Raw genomic sequence first — 18,542 nt, 5'->3', positions numbered from 1 at the left:
CTCACTGAACATCGGGGAATACCGGGAAAGAATCTAAGTCCTCAGAAAGCTTCTGTGTTTTAGTCAGGGTCAGACTATGCAGGCATACATTGATAGACAGGTAAGGAGTTAACAGAGCTCCTTTTGAAACTGTTCTTTCCATATGCAAGACTAATGAAGATAGTAGTTTCTCTCTCAGAAGACTTCATAATTTTTCAAATCAACCTTCACACCTCTTGCTAAATTTGGAAATACTGTAGCAAAAAAACTACCATTCCTTAGACACAAAGAATAAATAAGAACACAGCAGCTGTCTAACAGCTGGGCAGATTTGCTAGGGAAAGACATCCTTGTGTTTTATTCCTTTCTTTAGCATAGCAGAGTTTGCTGTGTTAGGGGTGATGGTCAAAAAATTTCCAAGATAGGATAGTTTATATACACCTCTATGTCTATATGTAGATAGAAATTAAATCAACTTACATTCAAAGGCTTTGAAGTCTGTCAAGTTACTATCTTACAGAACAGAATTGAGAATATACTAATACAGTGAGTCTGAATTTCTCTAAATACCTGTCTCCCTGCCTAGTTTAAATTTTTATATTGATTTCAATCTTGATTAAGCTGTCAAAATCAAAAAATCCCAGATTCAGCCTTTTTGATATTGTGGAACATGTGCATTTAAGCGCTTGGATGAAAATAGATGTAGATACTGTGAACATGCAAAAAAACATTAGTTTTCACTATAGCATATTAAGTTTCATATAGCAGCTTGGACATGAATGATATGCTGAAGAATCAGAAGAGCTGTTTAAGGATGAGGTGCGTATGTCATGGTCATCTTGAAGTCTATTGAAAAAGGTTTCATTTGCCATTTAGTAATATATCTACATAAGACATATATATCAGTGTACTTTATTGAAAGCATTAATGTTTACCTATTCACAACCAAATTTTCTTCTCTATTAAAGTGCAAGTGCCAGAGGTTCATATTTTGCCTTTTGATTTTTAACATTTTTTGATATAATGGTTATCACATTTTTCTCTTGAAGTTTCAGGAAGAATCTTTGGTGGATGACTCATTGCTTCAAGATGATGATGAAGAGGAAGAGGAGAATGAATCTCGTTCATGGAGAAGATGATTCAACTGATCAACGACAATGCTAGAGCTGCGCCTGTGTTGCATTAGTATTACCTAATGTACTTCTGCATCTTTGTATTAAAAGGGGTTTTGTGATGAAGTTGGATTCAGATATAGATTAAAAAGCAGCTGGTCGGTTATACATTTTGAGAGATTGATGTTTGAGTTACATTTCTGTAAATGATTGCTAAAGACATCATACTAGGAACATATGCAATGTTTTTATTACATAGTTCTACAGAAAGTTACAGAATTCTTTGGGTTCTTTGTAATTTACTGAATTGGTCAAACACAAATGACCAGAAGTTGTTATAACATAGATAATTTTTGTTCTATTCCAGATACGGAATGAAAATTTGCATTTAAAATCTTTGTGAATGTTTTCAGAAATGAATAGATAACAGTACTAAACTGAAGTCTCTAAAGTTATGTATTCATAATATTGCATAGTAGTATGCTTAGGCTTTACTATGTACTAGCCTTTTGTTGGATTTGTGTACGTATTTTACCTATGGGTTTTAATGATAAAGTGTATGACTGCTTTGCATATAAGTCCTTATGACTTTAAGATGTTAAAAAAATAAAGAAATGGAATGGTCTTAAAAAAAAAAAAGAAAAAGAAAAAAAAAAAGCAATAACCAAAAAAGCTAAGGCAATGGTCCTTCATGATGAAAAAAAAAAAAAAAAAGAAAAAAAAGAGAAAAGACCATTCCAGATGGCAACCCCCACCCCCATGTTCACAAAAGGAGCTTGAATCACTATCACTTACACTAAAATAATAGTGAATATATGAAACCAATCTCAATCGTGTTTTATCTACATTAACCCATGGTGTACTCTTCATAAAAACTTTTGGATGTTCTGAAGTTGAAGTGATGCAAGTCAAATCTTAAATAGAATAGTACCCTCAACAATAAGGAATTTTTTATATATATCTTGCACTGGGCAACTCTAGAAGAAAGTTTGATGCCACAAAAATTACATGCAGTACTGAAATACAATTTAGAAAAATATGTGAGGAGAATCTCAATACTTAGTAGGTAATAGTCTAAACATTTGGGTACACAACTTACGCATTTTTTATATTCTTGTGTTTTTATGATTACTTTTTTTCATTTCAAATGAAGCACATGGAAAACCCTGTGTTCACACTATAGCACATATTCACCATTCAAAAATAGGTGAAATGTTAGTGTACTCTACAGAAAGTCTTCATTGGCTCTTTCTAGCTGGTCTTTCTGGTATATGAGGTCTGAAGTTGCTTCTTAGGAAGGGGAACTGCCTACTCTTTTGCAAGTAAAGGACTTCTCAGGAAGACTTGGTCTTATTTCTACTTAGTGGCATTTTACTGGACTGGTTTCAAAAGGAAACCCATGTTAAGTATTAAATTCTTGGGTTTTGTTTTTTTTCTGAAGGGAGTTGGTGGGGTGTTGTTTTCATTTAATCTTTTCCCCTCATTAATTCATTAACGAGTGCATCATAATACCACTGTCTTACTTATCAGATAGATGGATATGAGCCTGTACCACCATTCACTTCAGTGTTGGACTCGATGATCCTTGTGAGTCCCTTCCAACTTGGAATATTCTGTGATTTTGTGGTAGTACTTCAGTTAATAGGGTGTTTTCTTTAGTCCATGTTTTTGTCTTTTGCTGGAAAGAGGGGTAGAATGGGTATTAGTCATGTCCTTCTTTTTTTTTTTTTTTTTTTCAATTCCAAAGTAGAATGGAGGAAAGTAGATGTAGTAGCATTCTAGAGACAAGAGTTCCAGCTGTAGAATTTTTGTTTGTGCTTTTCAGTTATTTGAAGGGATTTCAAGAACTGGATCCTGTGGTTTTTTGTTGGGTTTTTTTTTTTTTTTGAGCTTTTTGTTTGATTTTCCCCTCTGTCCTGATGTGTATGCATACCTTGTTGCAAAAAACATGCACTTAAATTTTTGTACAGTCCTAGTTTCACATTGAAATGTCACAATTGACTGCCGTGCTTGTTACACTAAGTTCTAAATTTTGCCGTAAGGAATTGTATTTGGAATATTGATTTCCTTTTACAGTGAATTTCGGGCAAAATAAAATATTTTAAGGAAGTTTTTATCCAGTGCTCTGAATGAGCTGTTCTAATTCACTGAATTAAGTGCAAGCTTTCCTACTTATTTATTTAATTTAGTACATTTGGAGGGGGCCAAATTGACAATCCACAATGTGGAGATTTTTTTGTGTGTTGTCTTACAGAACAGGTACAGCACAGTGAAACACTGTCCATGCTCCATAAAGTGTTTGTGATGCATGCTTTGTTTTTCAGACCTGCCTTTTCACTGCAGTCACTCAACACAAGCTACCACCAACTATAAGTGTATTTACTACACAGGTGCTTCTTACAAATCACCTGAAGTTGCTGTATCTTACAATTTGAAAACTTGGGTTCCAAGTTTGCCTGCTTGTTTTGAATTCAGCCTGGTAATGCATCCATCCAAGATTCATTTCACTGAAACTTTACACCCTGCAAAGGAGGAAACCTTTTAAAATTCTTTTTATTGCCTTCCTTCTGCAAACTTTCTACTGCTGTGTATTTTGTTCCCTGCTGTTACCTTGTGACATTCTGAGTGGTTGAAAAGCACCTGGATCAGAATGGCTTGGCTTATTCTCATTTTAAAACCAACCCCAGTCAAAACCAATCTGTGGCTGTGTGACATTCAGTATAAGAATACAGTGTCCCAGTTACAGTCTGAATTCTATACAGTTTTCTATCACTGTCAAATTATTTTCTTCATTTGATTTCTTGTTGGCTTGCTCTGTCTTCCTTGACTAGCCCTGCTCTTCCCTCCATCTTTTTGCTGCTACCTTAGCCAATGCTTGTCACTTCAGTTCAGTCAGATCCTTATTAACATAGCTTATAGTGAAATCTTTTGTCACCTGGAGCAGCATCCTTGTTTCAGTCAACAAACCAAACATCCTGCTGGCTTGGTTTTCCTCAATACAGCTTTTCAAAATTTCCATGGAATAAAAGATAACATTGAAGAAGTATATGATTTTCCACTTGGATGCTAAAGGACTTAGGTAAGATGTGAGCTGACGTGCAGTTCAATGGCAATATTGTTTAAAACTGGATTTGGTTGAACTACAAAGCATTTGAAGTAAAGACAATCAGTAATTCAGACTATATTACAATCTCTACAGAACAGTAGATTAACAAGAATAAATCTTTGAAATAATATTTATGGCCAGAACTGTTCATATTTTTCCTTCTCTTAAGACCAGTCATGCACTACAGTTGTACAAACACACGGAGTAATATAAATGGGTAGAGACCTTCAATGAAACACCTCGTTGACTAATTCAAATTTGCTTTTTATTTTATGTTGCAACTAATGAAGATATAGTCAGATTTAATCCTGTATTACTTATATTTATTACAACTAAGACAGTAAGTTACAATGAAAAAATTTAGAGCAACTGGAACAAATAACAGAAATTTGAGGGGTTTCTGGGAAAACAAGTGATATTTGAAAAAAATTTTATTATTCATCACAGTGGTCTGACTGGAGCTGTATCTTACTGTATTGGTGTTACAGCACTTGATTACTTTCAAATGAACCTGTTAAGTCAGACAAAGTAAACGTTCTTGATCAAGATAAAAGAAGAAAGCTTCATCTTTCTATAATGAGCAAATATATCTGTAAACTTATCCTTGGGGCAGATGAACCTTTAGTTTTTGTGGACTCTGTAAAGAGGTCAATGTAGACCTTTTTAAATGCACTAGTGTGCTTGTTGCATAGGTTTCTAAATACTGCAGTCTTTTAAGTTTTTTTTATTTAAATATGCCTCTGCATGTTTTATTCTGAACCATGTTTTTACTCTGAGGACATCAAAAATACAACAAAAATAGACTTCGGTGATTTCAATCTTTATTTGAATTCTGTTGAGATCTAGTGGGAAATCTAATGAGAACGATTTCAAGAACATACCACCTATACTACCCATACAATCTATTTTTCCTAATAGATAATTATTTTTAAAATCCTTCTATATGTGTTAATGCTAAAACTTAATGGTTGTTCTTTGTTCTTGGCTTGAGTGAAGATTAATGTTTTTTTCTTCTTCTTGCAGTAAGCTTGTAATCCTGAGACCAGTTGATGTCTTTGAAAATCATCTCATCTGACCCTGTGGTATAGTGTAGTAATTTTGATATTATAGTTTTAATTCTTGAATTCCAATATTCTTCTTGCTTTGTTAGCAGAACAGATTAATTCAGTTTCTCACCTTTCTCTGCCAAAGAGTGGAATACCATATTTAGCAAATCTGTCTGGTCTAGTTGATGAACTGGATTTTAATATTTTCTTATCAGCAAATAAAAGAAAAAAGTTTGAGACATATACTCTTCAAAATTCATTTTTCTGAAAAACATCTGCAGTAGACCTATTTGTTTCATTTTGACCTCTTGGAAACAGAGAGGGTAGAATAGCCTTTTTACTCTTTTACACTATTTTATTTTTTCTGTCTTGCAGATGTACATAAATTTTTTGGTAGTAATTTGATGGGTAAAAATTTTCTTTAAAAAGATCTTCTGATATCATCTAATGTACACTCTTTATCTGCAAAGAAAAGGGAGAAAAGCACTTTCTTTCCCAGGAGAAAGTAATTTCCTGACAAGCTCAGAAGATTACTGGAAATCGGAAATGTTGTTTACAGGCCTGAAAACTTCAACAGTGCAGATGTTCTTTTCCTAGTTGCTGAAGAATGGCTTCTGTTTCTTAAACCTAGTTTAAAAAGAACAGAAACACTAGCTTCTCAAAAATGTTTTTGTGTTAGTCTGCAGCCAGACAGGATATGTCCCAGCTCTATGACCCAATAATTTGCTCTCTAGGGAAATGACAAGTTTTTTAGCTTTTAAAGGTCATAATTTGTTCTTTGTCTTGCACAAAATTTTGTGTAATAAAGATATTTGAGCCAAAGAGAAAAAAGGACTTTGCAGAAATGTGTGTTGATCTATGCAGGTAAGAATCTGTATCCTTTTGCTAAAGTCAGGTGCATGTTGCTAGTGCTTGTATAGTGTAGCTGAGATCTCCTGAGGCACAGAAATGCCTTTAGGGTAAAACCCCTCATTTTTATAGAGCTTCCCCGTTCTGCAGAGCTCTGCTACATAGAAGCCAAGATGTGTCCTTTCCATTAAAGTACCTTGTTTTTACATGAAGCAAAGTTCTTCCTCTCATTTGCAAACTGTCCTTTTTCTGCTTGAAAAAAAAAAAAAAAAAAAAGAAAAATATAAAAACCCCAAAAAAACAAATTCACTTTTGATTTCGTGTGTGTGGTTTTTGGTTTTTTTGGGTTTTTTTCTCGAGGTAAAGCCTTGTATTTTCTCTTTCGGCTGCTAGAGGGCACTATGGCTACACAAGTGAAACAAAAGCTGGGAAGTTGCTCCCATTTTAACACTTCAGTGATATTTTTCCTGTTTCAGTTCTCATGCTAATATTTGCATTTCTTGCAAAAACCTGTATACATCTCATCTATGTCAGCAGAAATCCTGTGCGTGTGAACTGAAACAAAGTATCTCTCTGGATTTAGGTACCAATGATAAAACATGACTCCGGGTGTTTAAATCTGAATAAAACAGAAGAATGTTTCTGTGTTGCAAAAGGCATGTATCTGTTGCCTTTTCTGCTCTGGGAGTTGAATTAGGTGTGATAGACTGCATTTGAACTTATAGAAAACTTTGGGTAGCTTCATCCTGTTTGTCAAAGATTTTTGTAAGAATTAATCTTTTAAGCATGTGTTTGTGCTCTGGCATAGGGAAAGCTAAAACTTATTGCTGGAAAGTGGAGGTGGACAGAAATGGCAAACATTGAGTTTTCATACAAACTACAAAAGAAATCACCAGCCTAACATAGTTTGAATAAACTCCACCACTGTAGCCAGTTATACTTGCTTTATGGTAGACTCATCTGAAATACATCAAATAATTACTACTGTAGCTCCTCCAACTGGTGCACTGTAATTACCCAAAACAATTTTTCAGCTGTGATGTGGAATACTTGCTGATCCTTCTGCACCCATTCACTGTCTCCTGCAGTCTTGCCTGGGTGCACCAGGAGGCTGCTGGTAGCCCATGCATTGGAACACTGAGTGTGCAGTGGAGCACTTGGAGCTCAGAGTGCAATGCCCATGCACACAAATCATATATAGGCCAACACCATGCAGGACATGTATGTAACTCATTCTGTGTTGTTTTCTATTCTCTTTCAGTCATTAGTGCAATGTCAAAAAGTGCTGAGGCACCACAGATTTTGTTACACTCCTAACTCACAAAATCAGCTATGTGGAGATTATTATATTCTCTCCTTTTCTCTTGAAAGGGGCCACTGTATCAGCACCTGTGGATAAACATCACAAAATGCTGCAAGACTTCCAAGGAGTCAGTGTCTTTGAATTCAACTAAAGAAGGAAACCTTACTTACCAGAAGTGATTGAGAGAAGAGGAATTCTGGTTGTAAAAATTACTTGGTTTTATTTATCATGAATATTTCTTTGCTTTCTGATCTCATAGATTATAAACATTTATCCACTGCTGCTCTGAGAGAGATATTGGGTAATGTTTAAAATCATACATCCCCTGTGTGATCTTTCTACCCATTAAATAGGAAATCAAAGAGTATTTTTAATACAGTTTTTAATTATATTTTTCTATCTGCTTTCTCTGTGATAATAATTTACTTTAGAAAACTTTTATTGTTTAGGATTTGGAATTCTTTGTTCCCAGAAGCAATTCCCTGTGTATTGTGTATTTAGATCTATTAATGTGATGTAGCCAGATTTATCTGTGAGAGTATTCTGTTACTGAAAATGTGAGATTAAAGAGCAAAAAGCAATAGCTGTAGCCTATATGGTGGAATAAGCAAAGTGCTGGTCAGCAGACTTGGTGCCTGACCCGAATTACAAAATAAGTTTTCTATTAGAAGTAATGTAAGGATGTTGGCAGTACAACAGAATTATATAGAGCACTTTTTCCTGTCAATATATAATGGAAAATTAAGGAGTGTAAGTCATATTAGACCTTGTTAAGTTTCAATAGGTTAGTTCTCTTTGTACATGCAGTTTTGTACTGGTGAATTCTCACAATATTATTTGCATGTCTGCATGTCTTCACTAAATTTATGTTCTAATAACTAGAATATTAAAATAATTTAAAATATATTTATTTCTTCAGTTTCTGTGTTGAGCTGTGTCCAAACATCCTTTCAAGTGAATTTAAAGTAAGTACTATTTCTTTTCCATCCTTGTTTTCTGTAATCCTTTCTCTACTAAAAAGGACTGAGGTCTTTGGGGCTTTGAGTCTTTGAGCAAAGACTGAGGTCTTTGCTCTTTAGTGGCTTTTCTCTGGAAATCTACCATATATTGAATTTTTTGAAGTCAGTTTACCAGAAAAACACAGAATAAATAGAGAGTAAGTTACAGAAATTTGAATCTGGACTATAAAGATTAACCAGGAGAATTCAGTACACTACCATTTTTAAAATGGCAGTATATCATGCTACAATACTGTCTGTAGATAAGCTTTTGTTAAACTTTTAAAGTAATTTGAGTAGGTAATTACTAGTGTGTTAGTAGTCTAAGGCAAGATTGATGGCACCTTGATTGGCTGTAGCAGTTACTAAAGTTCACATTTTATGACCTCCTTAAAAATATTAATTTAGAAGCTTATGAATTACTCTCTGGAGTCACCCTGAATTAACAAATACTGAGCTAGTTTTTAGCATTTGAATCTTTCTGTGAAATAATTTCTGTTTTTCAAGAATTAATTTTCTATATAAAGCAGTATTAACTCTTTGATGGCCCGGACTAAGTTGTGAAAAATGTTCTCATAAATAGCCTTGTTCTGCACCAGGATCAGAGAGGACCATGGCTGATCACTCCTGCCCATGCTCTGTGCTTGACACAGCAGGTTACTTAAGTGATAATGTAGTAATTTAAAATGGGATAGTACAAATGAATTACCTTCCTAGTCTGTCTGATGACTGAAAAGATATTACTGGTGGGGGATGCTGCGACAGGAGTGAGGAGGTGATATCAGTAGACCTCTTCATCCCATGATTCTGTTTCAAGCCATGCTACATTCACTGAAAAAACCCACACCACTGTGCTCTTCTTGGTTACCTGTGTTTGGCTTCAACTCTTGGTTTGTCTCTTCTCTTCCCCTGATTTACAGGAGCCAGAACAAAACATTTAATAAAAACTTTAGTGAGCAGAATGTGGAAGCTGAAGTGCTTCCACAGAAGATCAGAAGAGCAGTTGAGAACAGAAGCCTTGAACTTTGCACAGGACTCAGGACAAGCACAGAACATGCTGTGCATCAGCTGTGATCCACTGAATTGAAAGCTGCATAGCCCTGCATGTGAGCTGACTCTCTGGGCCCATTTGTGTTCTCCATAGCCTTACAAACTGGGATTTTGCTGACTCCTTTTGGCACATCCTTCAGTGGTTCTGATGTGGGGAAGGCAGTCTCCGATCAGTCAACGATCACCTCCAAAAGATTGTGAGAAACCTTGATTTTTGTCTGATTTTTAGGACCTTCATTTAGGTTATTGTGAGTATGGTAGCTTTGTGTAAAAGGCTGTGTGGCCCTATGTTAGTGCAGTGCTAATCCAGCAGCAGCAGGGTTTCCTCCTCTACTCACCATGGTGCAGCAGAACCAATGTGCTTGCACTTGCACTTCCTAGAACTCAGCTTTGCCAGCTGGGTGAAGCAGCCTTGAGGCTAGGTTGGAGCAGGAGGAGATCATTTTCTTGAATGGATCTGTGTAGAAAAGCTAAACCATTGGCAGGGAACAAAAGCAATTCTGACAGCATTTAGGTACCTTAGGGAACCCAGAAGGTGAGAAGAAAACTAAGTGTAGGCCTGTACCATGCACTGTAGGACTTGAAATTAGGTTAGATGGTAGAAAGGCTGGCTTTGTTTAAATTTGTTGGGTGTTAATGAAATAAACTACCAATATTAAAATTCTAGACGGAGGTGCTTATCACTGGCGGGGGGGCTATTTACAGACCACAAACAGGACGAGACTGCTGTGGAACGTGCCTTGAGCTGTTTTATTTTTCAGCATCAGTGTCATTACATGATTATGACAATGGGAAGATGCCAGCAGCTCACATTCTAGGCAGCAGACAAAGAACTTCAAGTTACAACTTATTTTATAAGCTTCTTAACCAATCACACAAAGCAAAAGCATATTGACAGTAGTTCTATCCAATCACCATGAGCACACGTACCTTTGGTTAAAACAATGCTTGCTTATTTAGAATACAATACCTACTTGTAAGCCTTAAAACACAATGCACAGAGCTCCACTAGTGAGCTTTAACCTTCCTAATATCTTGCTAGATAAACTTTTCTGTAGCTTAGAGAGCTATTCTAGACAAGTGTTAATACACAGATCATTGTTCTATTTGTCCTTGCTTTTCTACAGTTTAAATAATTTTTCTGCTGACCTATCTCATGACTGCTGCTTAGCTCTAATTACAGTTCTGCAGTCTTTGGGGCCTGTATTTTGCAGCTTTCTTAAAACTCTCTAATTTTGTAAATTCCTACAGTGAGGCAGATGGAAGCTGAGGTTTCAAGTTCTTGGCCAAAGAATTTTTTATCTTCAGGTTTCCTTTCCTGCAATCTACCCTCTCTCTGCCACACCTGTGGGTAGCCTAGTTTGTTGCAGACAAGCCATGCTGTAAAAGATTTGGGAAATACTGCTAAATCTGGACAATAGGGCCAGGAAATACTGATTCTGACTAGTACTTTCAAAGAAGCTTTCATTTGGCACTTTAGACTATCATCCAAGATACCTAGAAGTAAAGAGAAGCCTCCCTTTAGTGATTATTTCTGCATGGCAGAGTGTTTGCAGAATTCAGTGTTCCTTGTTATGAGTCTCTGTGGAGTAGGTTGTGTCAACAGTCAGTTACTCTTTTGAAAGACTACTTATCCAGTCAATGGGTGTTTGTGTGTTCAAACCTGTTCATCCAAGTTAGGTAGGATAACTTCAACAAGTCAGTTAATGGAACTTTCTTGTTTGTTAAGCTGTTTAACTTGTTGGCTGAGTGAACAAATGGTACAATGTTGAGTTATTGTCATGGAACAAGGGAATCCTCTTTCATTATCCTGGCTGCAGAGTAAGATGAAAAGTACTGGTCTAAGCTCTTGTGGTTACTTTAACAGAAACTTGTCAATTCAGCCTTCGAAGTGGACACTTTTGCAGTGCAAAGAATTTCAGTACCTAACTACTTTCAGATATCTCTCCAGTTGCACAAAGAACAAATGGTTTTGTCATGACCATCTTTCTCTGAACCGCTTTGTAACTGTTCTGGACCTTAAAACTGTTAGGAGCCATCCCTAGTACTGCCTTAGCTGAGAGAGGTTGTGTGTGCTTTGATGTCTGCTTTCTAAAATCAGATAATCAAAACCATTCAAAATTAAAATATTTATGTGAAAGGAAAGGTAGACTGTAATTTTCAGTCATAATCGGAGTCCAAAATCACAGTGAAAAGTAATTATTTACTTTTATCTCCATGGATCCACATTCAAATCTCGAAAATATCCCCAAATACTGTATATCTGTTACTTGCAAAAGTAACACATTGGCTTTTGAAGAACTCAGCATTTTGTTTTCCTCCAAATGTCTGGACAAAGAATGGTCTTCTCTAACCACTCTATTTAGTATTGGTTAGTGGTTGTGGGAACAATGTGTTAGGAATCCTCTGCATGAATTTTAAATGGTATTTTAGATTGATGTGGGACTTTCTGAATTTTTCTTCCACCCCGAAAACCACATAATTGGTGAGAAAAGCCCATGAACATACTTGCAACACCAACTTCTGCCTATAGTAGCTTGCCTAAAGATCTTGCAAGGTGGTAGACTGTGGGGGCTTCCAAATAATTTTATGTCATGGAATAATGCTGTGGTTTAGTTCCTGCATATCCATCACTATCACATTTCAGTATGTTTTCATGGCTTTTGCTTTTAGTAGAACTCACTAGAGACATAGGTTATTTCAGTGTCTTGTTCCCTGTCGGAATGCTGGTACTCAGCCTCCTGGTCTACATAAATACTAGTAAATTAAACATGGCTGGGACCATTCTCTGACACTGAGGCCAACTGGCATGGAACAAGTCTCACACACACTATTAGGTTTCAAAATAGGACAACCATGTCCATGTTCTCGGCTAGAAAAGGTCTGACTTGGCATAGCTGATCTGGGCCTCTGAGGTGCTATGGCCTAGCAACATAGCTGTGGCACCCACAACAGGGTTCTGGTGCCTATGATGTATGTTGGACCTGTTTGTTTCACTAAATGTTTCAAGATTCAGATGTGTGATTGAGTTGCCAAGCTTAGTCTAACAGTAGGTAATATGATTTGTTTCCACTGGTAGATGAAGGAGCCTTAAGGAAAATCTGTTCTTTTCAAAAGCATTGACAATTGTCCACAATATTCTTCAAGGAATTCATCTTCTCCAGAGATAAATGTCACTAACTGAAACAGGGAATGGGTACTAAAAAAATAAAAATTCTAGTACTTTAGCTAATGGACAAATGCAATTAACAATTTAAATTTTGTAGACCATAACTACTGGATTTAATGAAAGGTATAAAATGGTGGTCTTGTGAGATACAAAATTAGAAAAAACCTTATTAAAGAAAATTAATAGTAATCTTCAAGCTGAAATTCATGTAGGTGATTTATTCAAACTTTCCTGTCATTAGTAAAGTTTGAAGGTCTCTTGAACAATCTCTGAGTATTACCAACAGTCTTGAAAATTTACCTAATAATAATGCAGTGGTGTAGTCAAAGGGCCAAGCTGCAATACTTTTCTGGCACGCTTTCCTCTAGAATTTCAGTTTCCTATATACTGGCAGAGGGGGAGCTCTACACAGATAATTCTTCCTTTAGCCCTTCATGTGTAAGTATGCTTTTGGCACAATACATCACCTTAAGTATTATACTTTCTGCAGTAGGATGGAATTCACTGACCTGATAATTTCTGCTGCCAAATTACTTGCAAGTACATTGTAAAAATATTTTCTGTGTCTAAGCACGTATTTCATCAGCCATGCTCCCATCTGTCAAAGTAGACTGAATTATTTAATTGCCTAATCAGCTTTCCAAGTCTCCCATGCAAGCACAAAAACATCACCGTGAGTTGTAGAGTTACAAGGTTGGTGTATAAGCAATTATTAGAGATACCTATTAGAGTTTTCCCAAGTTCCTTATTGTAATAGGCAACAAACATGTTGGATTTAGCTAGATTATAAGTACGGTTATTTACTAGCAGAAGCTGATGTTCTTATCTCCTTTATTTTTACATTTGAGAATAAAATGCAATTTATATTCTGGGCATCATCTTGTGGAAGTTCTAAATCACTTCATGAGGCTTTCAGCCTGGGTTATGTCATTTATCCATCAGCGCTCAGTCCATTTAATCCAGACCTCTCAGCTGTACAGACCCAGCTCCTGTTGTGAGTGATCGGCCTGCTTGAGTGCTCCCAGCTTCTCCTGTCACATCACATTTGCATAAAAGAGGACGGATAACCAAATTTGAGCACACAAATGAAAATGCTAAGCGCTGAACCTGTCACAGTTGTTGTTCAACTAATTGTGAAAAATTTGATTTGCTGGCTTTTCACTGTTTATCATGTGGACCCCCTTCTCAAATTTGCCTTGGCTTCTGCTTCTGTACATGTAGCTTTTAAACTCTCTACACAAGCAGCCCACCCTGGGGATTACTTACCTCTCCTACCAGCTTTTAATGTTGGCTCATCTACTTGACTAAATTAGGCCACCATGGCAAACAAACACATAATTAAAAACCTGGGAAAGACAACTGCAGTTGCACTTCTTAAATTGATTTTGCAGTCTATTACTGGTATATGCCTTTGCATTTTGCCATTTTTATCTTGTCCTTCTGTAAACCTGGAAAATGTCTCTGCTTTTGATTGTATAGAGGAGGGAGATATATTATTTCAAAATGAAAGCAATATTTTATCCTGAAATTGAAATAGTAAAAAATCCCACAATCTTATTTCTGGGTTCTTTATGGCAGCTTATTACAGAGGTTCTGTATTCATTTGAAATTAAGACCCATTTTTGAACTGCCATTGAAAGATCATGGATGAAGTATTGTTCAAATTATTGTGATTTTTCAAAATTCTGGGGTTTGACTTTGCTTTCCAAATGTACTTACAACTGCTGTTGTATTTCTAATTCAGAATACTTTCTCTTTACTTAGCTGTAAACGCTTCTTATGATTTATACCAAGAGATCACCAATTTAAACAGTTGAATATCATGTTGCTTTTTTGCTGGGGGAGAGCCAAACAATTATCTATTAAAAAACCAGAATCATCTACAAAACCAAATCATCCATCCCTTTGGTACTGTCATTGGCTGGTTATACTCTGAATGCCCATAACTGTCATCATTTAGGAACGTAGATGATAACATGGGCATAGAGAATATAAATCTATCAGGACCATTGAAGGCCTCTAAAAACAACTTAGTAAGAAAAACTGGTATTTAGATGTATAACAAAAATCTGTATTTTTCTAGAAGTTCTAAAATATCAAAATAATTGTTTTCAATTGAAAAAAAGTATTTATCAGCATCTATGGCTGAAATACTGTTGGAAGAAAATAAAATTGAAATTATTTTGCTTAAAATCCTTTTTAATTTCATTTTATTGTGACTGTGAAAGGATAGAATGTAATCTATAACTGATCAAGGATATATCTTAAAACTGTAAGATATTCCCAACTGTTTCTCTGGTAAGTTTGTACCTAAACTGACTTTCATCCAGGTTATCTGTAGTTAGGTGTCGTTTGTTTTAAATGGCTTTTCTCCCTTCCTGATGTTTACTTCCTTGATATGTTTGTCAAAAGCTGTCACATTGTTGCAACCTTCATTTCACAAGGCTAAATGGTCTGAACTCTTAAAGACCTTTGACCAAGCTCAGTATATTTAACTGCAGCAATATCAGATTGTAGCATTCACAAATCAGTATGTTGGAGAACACTGTCCTTCTCCTCATTTTTGAGACTGAATTCTATTGTAATTAAAAATGTACCAGCAGAAATTACTTGAGCTGTACTCTGTGCTCCTACATTTGGCTTGTGATCACTAGAATACTATCAGTTTCCTTTTCTCATCCTTCTTCCACATCATTCTACTTTATCCCCTTCCTCCTTAACAGCTTTTTACAGTTGACCTCCTTTCCTGCCCTCTTTCTCAAGTTTGCCAATGAGTTACACTAAATACATAAATCATATTTGCAAAATAAAATGTTGGAAAAGAGGAATACAGATGTTTGGAAGAGGCTATTCATTAGCATATCAAACCCACAGCATCTAACTGAGAAAAGCAAAAATTCAAGAAATTAATGTAAGTTAATTAACAAAAAATTTCATTCTGTACTCGAAAAATTGCAGCTATGCTGCCAACAGGTTTGATTCTGAAAATCAGTGAAGTAGCAGCTCCTGGTCCAGAACAAAAATATTGCTGGCAAATTTCCAGAATGTTGTTGCATCTTTTACTCTGAGTAACCTTCAATAAGATATTCCAGAGTGAGCCTAATATTCCCTCCCAGCTTCCTCCCATTTACAAAATATATCCCAATAGCTGAAATATCCTGAGATATCTTTGCGACCAAAGAGGCAGAAGAAAATTTATCTACTCAAGGGAATAGGTTGTGTTTTTAAAGTAAATTTTCTTCATATAAAGAGAAGAATTAAAAATTATGTTCCCCTATTCCTCAGCAGTGGGGCTAATGTTTATTGCTAAACTGTTATCTCATCTTACCATGCAATGACTTGATCTGAAAATCCCATAGATATGTTAAACCTGGTAGAACTGAATTAAGAATAAAAAACTATGCATAGGGATAAGATTCCTTTCTCAGTTTTTAACCAGAAAATAACACAAAATAATGTCTTGCTTTGTTTCTGATGGAACTTCTTGAGGCATAGAAATTTTATTGCTAAATCCTGGAATTTTTTGTTCATTAAAAAAAATAATCCTCATCCCTTGTTTTACCTTCTCCGCCTTTCTCTGAACTTAGTTATGTGTATTATTATATTTATTCTGAAGTAGTGTGAGAAACAGAGAATGGAAGGGAGCAAATGAAACAGCCAGAAAACAAAATATCACCTCTAAGGGTGAGTTTTATAGTCAAAATACCTATGACAGTAGGGCTTAAAGGCAGTTTCTGAAAAGGGAAATTAGGTTCTGAACTTCCTTCATTACGTTAATCTGTCTCCTAAGTAAATGAGAATATGCAGGTCTTCGAACTTGGTTCTTGGTATAGATGTCCGATTTATCATTTCAGAAACTAATTTACAGATTTTCTTTAAGTTCTATATCCGTCAATATCCTTATCCATAAAATGCTTTGCTAGGCAAGTGAGAGAAATGTGAAAGAGTGAGGGAAATAAATGTGTTTAAAATTTTGAACAAGTACTAGTGAAAGATGTTTTGCCATATTCCCTCAGCTGTAATAAAATGTGCACTTTTCATTTATCCTTCTGCTAGATATCTATTGATACTTGATTAAAAACAGTCTTCCCTGCTTTTCTAAGTACCTTTGTGTAATTCATGGGGATTTTCTCATTTTCCCAGGTCTGCTTGGGTAAATAAAGGTTTCTCCTTGCCTCAGTCTCTTAGGTTGGATGTTAGAATAAACAAACTTCCATTAACTTGCTTTTTGTTTTGCTTTAGATTGCAGGTAACTTTATCAGCATGTAAGAGAGACAACTGGTCCATCTTTCCCTAGATATTTTATTATACAAGGATGATCTTCCCCTGAGCTCAGCTCTTGACCATAGCTAAATGCAAAAGAATAAGCACAGACAGACATGATTAGCAGGTTACACATCTCTCTGGTCTGGGGCACATACAAGGAAAGACATATATTAAATTGGCTGTTATTTTTATATAAAAAAGTAAACTTATTTACCCTATGGGTAAAATGTGTGTTGACCTACTGCATTACAGAATAAGCACGAACAAGGTTACTTTTTCCCCCTTTCTGCTAAATAATAAGGCAACTCATGCTGAGGGTGCACTTAAACTAGACCTATAACTCTTGGAAATTCATAGATCGTAAGGCCAAATGGGACCATTATGATCATCTTGCCTGACCTCCTCTATAGCACAAGCCATAGGGTTTCGACAACATAACAGTATTTGTAATTTCATATCCATTAGAGTGCTATTTATAGGATATATATTGTATTGAAATGGCAGAATATTCATTGCTCTGAAATTCTGCTGGATAATTTTCCTACTGTAGTGTTATCTACAGGGTTCTTTGTTAGTACATATTAATAACACAAAAAAAATCATACAAAATTTCAAGGAATTTGCTAAAAATATCACCTCATCCAATAAGCAAATTTCTTACAACATGAACTGCAAAACCAAATACTAATGTAAAAACAAAGTTGATATAAGGAATCCAGATAATTTATTAATTGCCAAGTACTGTAGAATCTGAGGTCTAACATTAAGAAAAGAAAAATAATTTCCAGCTGGTCCATTGCACCAAGAGGAGTATTTTAACAAAAATAGAGATAACTAAGGCTAGATCTGTATAGCTTTCACGAGGCTTCTCTTGTCTTGTGTTGAAGATCTTTTCTCTTTGGATTGATATCAAGAACTGTGGTGCATAATTTTAATTTTTATGGAACCCCTTCTATAAAATGTCTGTTACAAATGAAATCTGAATTTAAATGGTGAGTAGGGCAGAAGTAGGCACTGGACTGTTGTATATGTAAAGCAAACTGAATTAAATTCTCTGCCTTGCTTTCTAAAACTATCACTATTGGCTCTCAGTTTCATTTCCTATCTACCTGAAGAGTTATAAAATGTTCTCTGCCTTTTCTGTAGGAGTCAGTAATGAAATGTACTACACTTAGCAGTTCTAGAGGTCCTCAACAAACCAAACCAGCTTCATTGCTCAAATCTTTGAATCAGACAATAGGCCTTATTTTTAAAGTTGAGAATCCAGATATCAAGCAGACTTGTATTTGCTGCTGGAAGAGAGTAATGAAAAAGCAATTAGCATTTCTACTGATCATTGGTTAAAATTATTTAACCAGTCTTTTAGCAAAGTAGTAAAGGCTCTCAAAGTAATTATATCTTTTTGTTAAATGTTAAGAATGATGAGATAAAACAGCTTGAATGCTATTGGTCAAGGATATTTATCTGTGTGTATTAGAGGATTTTAAACATTATCTTCTAGAAAAATCTATGCCATTCAGATCAGTCCCTTCCTCTCCCAGTCTTCTCTAAAATTATACAAATTTAAAGGCACACAAACAAGTATGCCTTAGAAAACCAGATAGATTACTAAATGTATCACTTAACAGAAACCTCCAGAAATTCAGTAAAATAATCAGTAAAAT

The 18,542-nt window shown here is 35.5% G+C and overlaps 1 protein-coding gene and 1 long non-coding RNA gene across 4 annotated transcripts in view; both read left to right on the top strand.

The window, feature by feature from the left end:
* Positions 1 to 1,821, top strand: part of RBM26 (RNA binding motif protein 26) — a 47,102-nt gene extending 45,281 nt beyond the window's left edge. For all 3 annotated transcript variants that reach the window (XM_059493336.1, XM_059493335.1, XM_059493337.1), the window contains one exon: positions 1,029 to 1,821. In XM_059493336.1, coding sequence (XP_059349319.1) covers positions 1,029 to 1,118 — 90 coding nt within the window. In that variant the 3' untranslated portion in view covers positions 1,119 to 1,821. The remainder of the gene's footprint in view (positions 1 to 1,028) is intronic.
* A 5,374-nt stretch (positions 1,822 to 7,195) lies between these two features.
* Positions 7,196 to 7,662, top strand: LOC132087317 (uncharacterized). Its single transcript, XR_009420498.1, has 2 exons — positions 7,196 to 7,313; positions 7,464 to 7,662. It is a non-coding gene; the product is annotated as an uncharacterized LOC132087317 (long non-coding RNA).
* Positions 7,663 to 18,542: the final 10,880 nt, after the last annotated feature.

The sequence above is a fragment of the Ammospiza nelsoni genome, chromosome 2 (assembly GCF_027579445.1).
Source record: "Ammospiza nelsoni isolate bAmmNel1 chromosome 2, bAmmNel1.pri, whole genome shotgun sequence".
NCBI classification, from domain to species: Eukaryota; Metazoa; Chordata; class Aves; order Passeriformes; family Passerellidae; genus Ammospiza; species Ammospiza nelsoni.
The sequence above is the reverse complement of the archived record's forward strand: the minus strand, read 5'-3'. Positions and strand labels throughout refer to the sequence as shown.